Below are 13322 nucleotides of genomic sequence, written 5' to 3'. Positions count from 1 at the left end.
CTAACTCGCTCACTACTAAGTCAAATAACTGTCAATCAAACTATGAAGTTAAAAGCTTTAATACATTGCAACAGTGTTTTGGCATGTAATATTTTCTTTGCTAGATTTCATCATACTAACAAATTGCATAAACCTGAGAAAGAAATTCTTGGATGGATACACAAAAGTTAGTTCATCAATAAAGTTTCAAAGTCATCAATGTAGGCATTACAGTTTTACCATGATTAACTTAGAGGAAGCGGCTTTATATTCCTTTAGGAGAGCTCCTATGCTTCCTGCTGCTACTGTTTTTGGGGGAAAATAATAATGCCATGGATTGCTTGTTCAATTCGATGAAGAACAAATCCTTTGACTTCTTTCAAGTTTCTTGAAGTCGAGCTGCATTTTTGGATCAGTGTGGCCATTCTCTATCAAGTGGCAGAGATATTGGTACTTAAAAGAGAGGCTTCATTTTGCTACTCTATAATTCATGACACTATTGTTTTATAATACACATGGCTCTATGATTACTAAAGCTGCATGAAAACTAGTAGTAGCCAAAGCTTAAATTTGGCGGATACATCATAAGTTTTAACTAGTTACAAAGAATAAATCAGAATTCAATCTGAATAAAGAGCTGAAGCATTGGATATTTAAATAAGAAAGAAATATTCCCACATATTTTATATCTTTATATAACTTACAGATTAAAAAATTTTAAGCTCTCCAAGATCATTTCTTTAACTCCTCCCTTGAACAAGTGGATGGAGCTCCAAGGCCAAGGTTTACTCATCGTCTAGGCCTGGAACGTACTCCAAGGTGACATCAAAAATTACAGGACTGCTGGGAGCTACTCTTGGCCTTCCTGGTGCTGAACTTAGGCCCTTGGGGAATGCTAACTGTGAAGAATAAGGAGGAAATTAGCAAACAAATTTTGATTTTAGAAATACTATTAGATTTCTGGAACTGAACCACACAGCCCACTTACAGGCCCCGGAATATAAAGTCGACGTTTTCCTCCAACTTTCATTCCCAATATTCCTTCATCAAGTCCCTTGATCACCTAATTTGGCAAATTTAAAGAGAAACAGAAGTAACAAACGTGAGAACTTGCAAGGTTATGTGTTTGAATGTGTTGGGGAAGCACAACAATGAATGTGGATAGAGCATCTTGAGATCTACACTTGGAGAAAGCTTCTCTATCAGATTGGTTCAAGTTCACTTTCAGTGAGATCTTATGTTATCAAATCTTACCGAGATTAGGTGCATATTTCAAGTGTGTACATTTGTTCTTACCTGTCCAGCTCCCACACGGAAAATATAGGGTATGCCTTTCTCCAAGGAGCTGGAACAAAAGAATGGAAGAGACTCAGAGACCATCAAAAAACTTACTCGGCCACAATATCAGAATTACCATATCTAAGATTTACCAAAAGTTAGAAGAAAACAACTACAATTAAGAACTTTACAGATATTATAGAGGTTGCATCCACATGTCGTTTGCAGGAAATCACTTTGGTAATACATAGTATCTTATTCACTTTGGTTAGAATAAGATTACAGAACTTCTGTCAATCTCTGTGATGGATTGCAGTGGTTTATCTCCCACACATTCAGCTACAAACAACATTGAGCATACTAGAGGAAGCAACAGATTGGGGAGTTGACAGGGTAGGAACATTTTAGTTTTATTCCCAGGCATATAGGTACAAACAACATTAGGAAGACTAGAGTACAGTGACCAAGGTTTAAAATATTGAGCCGTGCCGAGGTTTCGGTCCTGGACCGGAACGATATAATTTCGGTACCGTATTGTACCGTGCCGGTATAGTTTCGATATTTTTAAATATAAAATATAATAATTAAAATAAAAAATTTAATCTAAATATTTAAAAATAAAAATAAAATAATTTTTAAAAAATAATAAGATAATTTTATAGGTTTTAATAAAGCCTATTTAAATTATCCCCAACTATATAGCTAGGAATTAATTATTAAATCTCAATTAAACCCTAAGTTAAAAATTGAAAAAAAATTGCGAGTCGAGTCGCGATTGCAGTGCCGCGCTCGCGCTCGGGCCCGTGCGCGGAGGCATCACCGTGGCCGCGCGACGCCTCCCCGTCGGAATCGTAGGTGCTGGTGATGTGCCAGTGCCGGTGCGTTGACGGAACGAGAAATTTCGGTCGTATCGCGCGATACGGCTTGAAATTTCAAATCCTGATAGTGACATATCGGAGGTGGCAGGCAGAGGCAGTTTGGTTAAAGAAGGGTGGGGTATGCAGTCCTGAGGACCTAATCTAGCACTAAAATTAAGTCAACTTTAATTATGAATGGAACCTGATCTGCAATGGTTGGAAATGGTTGCCAGATGTTTCTCCTTGGTGTTCAATATCTTTGCCAACTAACATATTAGCTCCCTAAGCATTTGTCTTGAGAACAAGGAGCCATGAAAATAAGGTCTGGCCTAGTTTCAGCATCTCTTTATTGAGTTACTGATCCAAAACAAGTAGAAATGAAGAATTATAGCTCTATTTCAAAGACAACAATTAAAGGTACAAGTGTTGACGTGACCAAAGTTCTTCCACTTAATTAGGGACTACCAAGCATAAATCTTACCTAAAAACCATGGTAGAAAATTTACCTGTCGAATATTTGCCCAGAAGGAACCATAGCAATATAATTTGCAGCAACCTATATGATGAGATAGAAAATCAACTAAACCAGGGTAAGAATATTATATATGCAAGATTCATGCGGCAAAGTGAGATCAAATTAAGAAATAGTCTTAATGAAGATTAAAACATTGTCCAATGCAACAAGATACATTTCTAACTTTGCATGCAACACATCAAGGGAATTTGCTTCAATAAAGTTAGCAAGGAAATCAGTTATTTGAATGTAAAATACCAAATATGAATATTAGAAAAAGTATAAAAGAAATTCCATCATAGCATGAGAAAAATCTTCAATTCTCACAAATCTGTGAGAACATTCTTTTCAATTACGAAGAATCATTGCTGTAACTGATTTGAGCAAGTAGTCAAACATCAAATTAAAGTGCCCACGTTTTCTAGTGTACACATACAGAAGTACAGAGATACATAAATAAAATACTTAAAGCTCAAAAGGAAAGCCACCTGAAAACCAATGGGTGGGCTTGGACCTTCACCAATTTTGATATCCTTGTATTGCAGACCAGATTCTGTAGTCACCATAGGTACCTGAACGAAAATAGTAGTCAATGACTCTAGATTTTTCTTCAATGTTACAATCCGGCTCTGACAATAGTTCAAAAATTTTGCTTGGAGAGTACAAACAATGGCATTGGCAAGCTGTTTAATTAGCACCTTGCCACTTTCATGTAAAGCAAGGTTTCCATGTTTATATACTGAAGGATGCAAAAAGGTGAAGATAGATACATGCATAGTATCTAGAGCTAACTATGGCATATTGGAATTTGGAAGCTAAAGAGGGATATTATATCTAGGGCCAAATAAAAATAGCTGAACAAAGATAAAATTACAATTGGCAGTGAAAGGATGAATAGATTATTGGGATTACAATTAAAGTTCCACATTGAAAATTTGGAGTTTGGTTTATTTTAGTATGACTAAAATAAACTGGGTCTAAGTTTAAGTTTGAAATGAGTTTTGGATTTTAAACTTGTTGGATTAATGGTTTAATCCAACATGCGTTTGAGATATTCAAACATGCCCAAAATAAATAAGGCCCACAGTTTAAATATCCACGTTTGTAATTTTGTTTGCATTATTGGATATGCATAAAAATTCAAAAAGGTCTTATTAGATAAGATTTGGAGGTTGAGAAATTTTTGAACACGATCTTATCAGATAAGATCGTGTCAACCCTAAATGTTAGGGTCCGATCTCAACTTTAAATAGTAGCTAGCACTATGACATGGGTTACGTGATTCTCCAATTGTGCTCATGAGACAGACGACGACGGCTGTGCTCGTGTGGATACCATAGAGGTGTGGACATTCTGATCGCATTCAGATCGACTTCATCTTCTAGATTTGCAAAGATTCGCGCATCGAGAGCAACAACGAGTAAGAATTCGCATGATCCTCGATGGGTTCTTTTCCGTTGCATTTTCATATTTTATTTCGTTACGGAACCCAACATAGATACCATCTGGGTCGAAGTTAAGGAATTATTTAATCCTACATTCTTGTTTCAAAGTTGTTAGAAATAGATTAATGAAATGAGATTGCATTGTTATGACACAGAGCTAAAAAAGCGACAAATGCAGAATACATTGTGTGTTTTAGTTATTTGGAGTTTTTAGATAATTAGGAGATAAACCAAGATCTCCTTGGCATATAATTTAGGAAAATATTAGAACAAAAAGAAATTGAGGCGAAGATACCATCAGAAGTTAATTTTCCACAAAACATCTAAAATCAAGTCTTGTGGTGAAGGACAATATTATGAAAAGTTAACTGTCAAAGTTCAGATATACAAATGAATTCTTTATCTAGAAGAGAGTTTTGAGTGATGAAGTCATTGTGAGGTTATTTTGTATGAATTTGGAAACTATAGTAGCATCTATTATTTTATGATTAACATTTTGCACTTCTTGATTACTAGTGCTTCCTACAAACAATAACAATCAAGTCTTTAACCCACTAAGTGGGGTTCCTCTTTTTAGATAGTACCTCTTGCTGTGCTTAATTTAGAAAATGAAGGGCTCGTTTGAAAGAAGCATAAAAGGTGACCTATAAAAGAAGTACACCTTTCAGTTTCTTACACAGATATTGCAGGTTCAAGTTGTCAATATCAACCTTGATATGATGACATTAATGATAGAACAGAACATAACTGCCATCTAACGTCCAACCCTTAATTGAAATGTTCATTATAAATTAATATGTCCAAATGAATAACTTTTTAAGAAAAAAAACAAGCAAAGGTATCCACAACAAAAATTTAGATGAAGATATTCCCAATTCACACAATACTAGTGCCTTTGTTCAAGATACAAAATAGAAACTACCATGTCTAAGCCTGTTCTCATTTATGTCTTAAGCTCACAAAATCTCAATCTCCAGCAAAATACCATTTATGAGTTTCATATATGTCTATTAATGACTCAGTTGCAAATTAAGATAAGCATACAGAAACATGATGACGATGACATTGTTTTTCAAATCCAAATTTGTACGTATGGATATGCAACCTCACCATACATTTTCAAGCTCCTTTTCACATTCATCATCACACAATCTTGGCTTTTCCTCCACGGGCAATCCAGCTCCGTAGGAGTTTGTACTGATTAATCCAAAAGTAGTCAAAGCAAACATCGACCCAATTGCACTCCGTCTTGACAAGCTAATATCCTCATTCATTTCCTTTCTTATTCTCTGTCTGAGGTCCAAATCTGAGCAATGAACTTTAGGAGGTTTAATATGAAGATTACACCACAATCTCTTGAAAAGGCATGGACCTACACAAATATTGCATACAGTTAAAGAAACAAAATCAGAATCTGTAATTTCATAAAAATAAAGGAAAAACCTAAATATTAAGAACATGTCACAGCGTGCCAATTATCTGTATTGTATCAAGTCCAATCATCTCCAAAACTCTTTCTTTAAAACTATTTTTTCCAGTCTTGCACAAATGGAAGCTAAAGGAAGATGGTAAACTATGTAGTAGAATAAAATAAAAAGGTTTCTTTTTTTCCAGTTTTTCACAAATGGAAGCTAAAGGAAGATGGTAAACTATGAAGTAGAATAAAATAAAAAGGTTTCTTTTTCAGGTCAAATCAGTCAAAAACCAATTGGCACGCCACTCACCAAACAAACTTTGTACTCAAGCCCAGTAAATGGTAAAAGGAGATCAGAGAAAACCTTAACCAGTCGTATATGTCGTAATACACCATACAATTCAAAAGAAAAACATGAACAACTCAGAAAAACAACCAAAAACACAGTGAAGTACTGAATTTGCCTGCAAGCAACACGAAAACAAAAGGCGATATACAACATACTTGCACGATCATCAAAGAACATCTTATAAGGCAAAGGATATCACGCGACATCAGACATTCATCTGGAATGATGAGCAAGATACAGCATTTGGTTTCTAAAAACGCAATTGTGGACGACAAATTCTAGGGAAAGTCGTGCAAACAGACGGAACGAAGATTTGATTGTGCCTGCGTTTGAAAGAGAAGATAAGGGAGGGATTGGAAGTGACCTGAGGGAAGAAGCAGAGCTGAGGAGGAAGCGGCCATGGATGTGGAACAGGAAGAGCGAAGCACTGGTTGAAGGGCGGATGATGGTTCAACCGGATGATGGAGCGTGAGCCATATAATCATATCTTCTTGGGGGTCCGATTTAAACCGGACTCAAGGTGACTTAAACCGGGCAGATCGGTCGGGTTTTGTTACCTGGGCCGGGTTTAACAGAAATTCTACCGTTTCATGTTGTTTACTTGTGGAGAAAATTATATTTTACTCCATATTTTCTAGTTTTGTTCATTTTGCCCCAGTTCATAAATCTTAAGGAGTATCTTAAAATTCTAGTGTTTCATAGGAAAAGACGATATTAAAATTTGTGAGGAGGCAGGGGTGTTCTTGTGATTTAGCGTACGCGCTCACCGCTTCTTTTTGATAACAGTAGATAAGAGAGAAGCAAAGGAGCGTTCATTTTTTTTTGGGAAGAAATTAGGGTTCTATTATTTTTTATTTTTTATTTAGGATTTTGGGAGGAATGATGGCGTCAATGACTACCATCGCAGTCGGTCCTAAGCTCCCGCTTCAGAGAACTCAGTCCCTATTTCAAGTATGCGTTTTTTTCTTTATTGGATATGAAAAAAATTGTGCTTTGACGGAAGGATTTGAACCCCAAGTGCATCTTGTTTCCTGTTTTGTTGAACTTAGTGATAAATTTGAATGAGAGGTCCAATGGTTGATTTTTAAGTCAGATTATCCTTGTTATTTGCTGGCTGTTGGTTAGAATGCATAACGAATCAACAATACATGTAGTGTGGATTGTGTTAATATCTGCATTTGATGTTGATCCTAAACTCGATTGATTGTGCAGGTAAGGAGAACTTTTGAGAGTGTTGCGGTGTGTAATGCGTGGCAAAGTCAAAGGTAAACTACCAATTATTTTCCTGTTAGTGTTTCCAAGATTTCATATTGTTCCCTTTTGTGGTGTTGGGAGAAATGAAAGAGCTGGATTCACATCTTGAGTTGAACCATTGCTGATTTAATCGACATTGGACTTAGCTGTTCTTGGACACATGAATGGAGGTGAAAAAGATATCTCCAATTTCAATGTTTAGGGGGTTAGTGGGGGTTATGGTTGTATCATGGAGTTAGTTGGTTAATGGTCGTATTATGAAGTTACTGATTAGTGGATGAGAAGTTATGGTTAATGTTTGTATTATGAGTTAGTGTGTTAGTGGTTATGTTTTATACAAGATTTAAAATTGTGAGCCGGTTTATGACAAGAATGATACAATTTTAGTACTGTATCATGCTAAGCTGATATGGTTTTAATATTTTTTAAATATAAAATATATTAATTTAAAATAAAAATTTTAATTTAAATATTAAAAAATAAAAAATAAAAAATAAAATAATTTTTTCATAAAAAGTAAGATCGTGGCGACCCAATGATCTCACGGAGGTTATCACGAGATCACGGCAACCTCCGCGACCCACAGAGGTCGTCACCAGATTGTGATGTCTCTCGACCCTGCAGAGATCACCGTGGGATTGCGGCAACCAGTAGTGTTAGTGCCGGTATCGGTGTTAGATAGCGGGCAAAATGATAAATTTTGCCTGTTTCATCCGACACAATTCGAAATTTTAAACCACAGTTTTATATGACTTTTAGTTATTTATTAGCCTATTTATAGGTTGTTTGTTCATTAATGAAAATGAATTAAATTTATCTCCCATGCTCCCTTCCCTTCTTGATATTCTTAGCTTCCTCTTATTGTTTTTGTGTGATTATACAAAACTTTGTACATTTTTTTTATTAACAGTGGTATAAGAGTGGAAGCTTGGTGGGACCCATAACCCACAGGTCCAAGGTTCAAGAAGAATCAAAGTGAAACTAATGACTTCTAAAAGTTTTGTACAATAAGCCATCCACGCTTCGATAGTCACTATAACCATTGGAGTATGCTCATGGAGAAATTCTTAAGGTCCAAATAATATTGGACGGTTGTGGTTTCTGGAATAGCAAAACGGAAGATGTTGTGCTGATAGATACACAAAAGACGAAGCATGAGAGGTTGAAATTAAAGAATCTTACAACAAGGATTAAGAGGCAGCTTCAAGTACTTTGTTTAGATTTTACAATGCTTCAAATGAAATCAGGAGAAGCCCAATTGGTGTTGGCAATGAAAAGTCTTTATAGGTCAAGATTGACTGAATGTCAGGTAGATGATGGTGTCCAAGTGGATCAAAGTAGACTAAACACTTAGTAGATGAGAAGTCTAAGAAGTAGTTGACATGACAAGGAAGTGTAGCCAAAGTTTAACTCTTATTAAACTGACTTTTGTGTTTGGAACATCAGTTTAAGGGAGGAATTGTTAAGTCATGAGTTAGTGGGTTAGTGAGTTCCATGATTAAGTGCTAGTGGATATTAATATTTGTATTATGGAGTTAGTGTGTTAATGGTTGTATTATGAAGTTAGTGGTTAGTGGATGAGAAGTTAGTGAGTTAATATTTGTATTATGGAGGTAGTAGTTAGTGCATATTTCATGATTAGGACTTAGTGGTTATGTTTCATATGACTTTCAGTTATGTATTAACCTATTTATAGGTTGTTTGTTCATCAATGAAAGTGGAGTAAAATTTTTCTCCCCTTGCCCTCTCTATATTAATGGCTTCCTCCGATTGTTATTATGTGAGCGTACAAAACTTTGTCTAATTTTTTATTAACAATGGTATTAGAGAGGAATCTTGGTGGGCACATAACCCATAGGTCCAAGATGTAAGGAGAGTCAAAGTGAAATTGATGTCTTCTAAAAGTTTTGTACAACTTGACATCCCATGCTTCAATACTTACTATGACTATGGGAGCATGCTCATGGCGAACTTCTTAAGGTCCGAAGAATATTGGACGGTTATGGTTTCTGAAGTAGCAAAACTAGCAGAAGTTGTTGAGTTGACAAATGCGCAAAAGATGGAGTATGAGAGGTTGAAATTAAAGGATCTTGCAACAAGGGGGTTAAAAGGCAACAACTTCAAGCACTTCGTTTGAAGTTGATGGTTGACACGATGAGGAACTTCAATCAAAGTTTAACTCTTAATAAACTGATTGTTATGTTTGGAACATCAATTTAAGGAAGTGATTGTTGAGTCATGAGTTCGTAGGTTAGTGGACTCCATGATAAAGTGTGAGTAGATGTTAATGTTTGTATTACGGAGTTAATGAGTTTATTATGGAGTTAGTGGTTAGTGGATGAGAAGTTAGTGGGTTAATATTCGTATTATAGAGGTAGTGGTTAGCGCATATTTTATAAATAAGAGTTAGTGTGTTAGTGGCTATGTTTCATATGACTTTCAATTATGGCCTATTTATAGGTTGTTTGTTCATCAACGAAAGTGGAATAATAATTTATCTACTTTGCCTTCTTTATATTCTCGGCTTCCTCCTATTGTTTTTGTGTGATTGTACACAAATTTATACATTTTTTATTAACGGTGGTATCAGAGTGGAAGTGTGGTGGGCTTATAACCCTCAGGTCCAAAATTTGAGGAGAATCAAAGTGAAACTGATGACTTTTAAAAGTTTTGTACAACCATCCGTCCCACACTTTGATACTCACTATGACGATTAGAGCATGCAGAACTTTTAAGGTCTAAAGAATATTAGACGGTTATGGTTTCTAGAGTAGTAGAATGAGTAAAAGATATTGCAATGACAGATGCGCAAAAGACAGAGCATGAGAGGTTGAAATTAAAGGATCTTACAACAAGGGCTAAGAGATAGTAACTTCAAGCACTTTGTTTAGAGTTTAAAATGTTTTGAAATCAAGGGAAGTCATCAGTGTTGGCAATTAAACTCGTTACAGGTCAAGGATAATCGGATGTCAAGTAGGTGATGGATGTTCAAGTGGGTCAAGAAGGATGGCCGGATGTCAAGTAGGTGACGGATGTCCAAGTGGGTCAAAGAAAACTGTACACTTGATAGATGAGAAGTCCAATAGGTAGTTGACATGAGGAAGTTTAGCTAATGTTTAACTCTCTTATTAAATTGATTGTTATGTCTAGAACATCAATTTAAGGGAGGGATTGTGAGTTAGTGAGTTCCATGATTAACTATTAACAGTTAATGTGTATTATGGAGTTAGTGGATAATGGTTGTTGTATGAAGTTAGTGGTTAGTGGAGTTTAGTGGGTAATGTTTGTATTATGGAGTTTAGTGGATTTTTCGTTCCGCCCGCCGAATGGTTGTAGTCCGGCGGCCTCGCCGGATGCGCGAGTTAGTGGTTAGCCCGCGCGTGCCGATGAGAAATTAGTGGATTTTGTTAATGTTTGTAATTTAAATGGCTTTATTAGTTAGTGGTGAGTGTATGTTTCATGATGCATATTTCATGAGTTAGTGGTTATGTTTCATATGACTTTCAATTATGTATTAGCTTTTAATGAAAGTGGAGTAAGAATTTATCTCTCTTGCCTTCTCTTTATTCTTGGCTTCCTCTTATTGTCATTGTGTGACCGTACAAAATTTTGTGCAATTTTTATTAATAGTAGTATCAAAATGGAAGCGTGGTGGGCCTATAACTCACAGGTAAGGTTCGAGGAGAGTTAAAGTGAAACTAATGGCTTCCAAAAGTTTTGTACAACCACCCGTCCCACGCTTTGATACTCACTATGACCATTAGAGTATGCTCATGGAGAACTTCTCAAGGTTCAAAGAATATTGGATGATTATATTTTCTAGAGTAGCAGAACTAGTAGAAGATGTTGTGTTGACAGATGTGCAAAAGATAGAGCATAAGAGAATAATATTAAAGGATCTTATAACATGGGCTAAAAGGCAACAACTTCAGCATTTCATTCAACGTTTGAAATGCTTCAAATGAAATTGGGAGAAGTCCAATCAGTATTGGCGGTGAAAGTCCTTATAGGTTAATGTTGATTGGATGTTAGGCAGGTGATAGATGTCCAAATGGATCAAGATAGACTGGATACTTGCAGATGAGAAGTCCAACAAGTAGTTGGCACAACGAGGGAATTTAACCAAAGTTTAACTCTTATTAAACTGTTTGTTATGTCTAGAACATCATTTGAAGAAGGGAGGATTGTCGAATCATGAGTTAGTGGATTTTATAATTAAGTGTCAGTAGATGTTAATGTTTGTATCATGGAATTAGTGGGTTAATGGTTGTATTACGGAGTTAGTAGTTAGTGGATGAGAAGTTAGTTGGTTAATGTTTGTATTATAGAGTTAGTCATTAGTGCATATTTTATAATTAGGAGTTAATGTGTTAGTAGTTATGTTTCATATAAAGTTATATATTAGCCTATTTATAGGTTGTTTATTCATCAATGAAAGTGGAGTAAGAATTTATCTCCCCCGCCTTCTCTATATTCTCAACTTCCTCCTATTGTTATTGTGTGATTGTACAAATCTTTGTATATATTTTTTTTTATTAACAGTGGTATCAGAGTGGAAGCATGGTGGGCCCATAACCCATAGGTTTAAGGTTTGAGGAGAGTAGAAGTGAAACTGATGACTTTCAAAAATTTTGTACAATAAGCCATCCCACACTTTGATAGTCACTATGACCATTGGTGCATGCTCATAGAAAACTTCTTAAGGTCCAAAGAATATCAGACGATTATAGTTTTTGGAGTAGCAAAACTAGCAGAAGATGTTGCGTTGATAGATATGCAAAAGATGAAGCATGAGAGGTAGAAATTAAAGGATCTTACAACAAGGGCTAAGAGGCAACTTTAAGCACTTCATTCGGAGTTTGAAATGCTTCAAATGAAATTAAGAGAAGTCCAATTAGTGTTAGCAGTGAAAGTCCTTATAGATCAAGGTTGACCAGATGTCAAACATCTGATGGATGTCTAAGTTGATCAAGGTAGATCGAACCAAGGATTAAAATGCCGAGCCGAGCCGCCCGATACGCCCGAGATTTACCGTTCCGCTCGGGGACCGGCACCGGCACTCGACCGGCACAGCACGCGCGTTCGTGTGTTCGCTCGCGTGCGAAACCCTCGCCGGCTCGCGTGCGTCGGGTTGCAAGGAATCGAATCGATTCCTTCTCGATCACGGGAGGAAATCGCGAGACGGGGGAATTTGAAGGCGGAAGGCAGCGAGGCAGCGAGCGGCAACGAGGCGGCAAGCGGCGACGAGGCGAGGCGGCGACGAGGCGAGGCGACGACTAGGCGAGGCGGCGACGCGGCGGCAGAGGCTCGGCAGCGGCAGAAGCTCCTCGGCGGCGGCGGTCAGGTTTACGAGATCGCGATTCTCGCGATCGAGAAAAAGTTTGATTTAAAAAAATAAAATCAATAATCAATATAACGGTTTTAATTAAAACTGTTATATTGAAATAAAATTTATTATATTACTGTTATATTAATTATATCAGTGTTATATTAAATTTTTATAAAACATATTATTTAATATATATAAATAATTAAATATATAAAGTATTATTACTATATATAATTTTTAATTAATAATTAATTATATAATAAATGATAATTATATATATTATATAGATTAATAATTAATTAAATACACTGTTAATTAATTAATATAATTATAATATATAAATTTGTTTTTTATTAAAAAATAAAAATATTTTAAAAAATTAATTTAAATTTATATGTTAAAAAATTTTAATAAATTATTTTATCTGTTAAAAAATTTAATTAACTATATATTATTATTTAAATAATTTAATTAATGATAAATGATAAAATAATTTAATTTTTTATTTATTAAATAAATTTAAAAATATATAGTTTTATATGTTTTGAATAAATTTAATTTTAAAATTATATATAAATATATAAATAATAATTTTTATTATGTATTATATAAAATATATAAATAATAATTGAGAAGTTATATCAAATCAATATATAATTTATTTTTAAATTAATAAATATATTTATCTAATAATTACTATATATATATATAAATAAAAAAGTACCGAAACTGTATCGGCACGGTACGATACGGTACCGAAACAGTATCGTTCCGGTCTGAGACCGAAACTTCGGCACGGGTCGAGATTTTAAACCTTGGATCGAACACTTGGTAAATGAGAAGTCCATTGGGAAGTTGATATGGGGAGGAAGTTTAGCCAAAGTTTAACTCTTATTAAACTAA

General features: G+C 35.3%; 1 protein-coding gene across 1 annotated transcript; it reads right to left on the bottom strand.

Annotated features, from left to right (window-relative positions):
- Positions 1 to 580: 580 nt before the first annotated feature.
- LOC141835333 (peptidyl-prolyl cis-trans isomerase FKBP16-3, chloroplastic) lies at positions 581 to 6279 on the bottom strand. Its single transcript, XM_074722778.1, has 7 exons — positions 6201 to 6279; positions 5189 to 5445; positions 3117 to 3200; positions 2621 to 2670; positions 1276 to 1324; positions 968 to 1042; positions 581 to 878 (listed from the first exon to the last, which is right to left on the bottom strand). Exons 1-7 carry the CDS (start codon positions 6235 to 6237, stop codon positions 765 to 767), a joined length of 666 nt encoding a protein of 221 aa, XP_074578879.1. The 5' UTR covers positions 6238 to 6279; the 3' UTR covers positions 581 to 764.
- Between the last annotated feature and the right edge of the window lie 7043 nt (positions 6280 to 13322).

The sequence above is a fragment of the Curcuma longa genome, chromosome 9, assembly GCF_044706935.1.
Source record: "Curcuma longa cultivar G26 ecotype Majalengka, Jawa Barat chromosome 9, ITB_CL_G26_1.1, whole genome shotgun sequence".
NCBI lineage: Eukaryota > Viridiplantae > Streptophyta > Magnoliopsida > Zingiberales > Zingiberaceae > Curcuma > Curcuma longa.
Note: the sequence above shows the minus strand (reverse complement) of the source record. Positions and strands in the feature narration are given on the sequence as shown.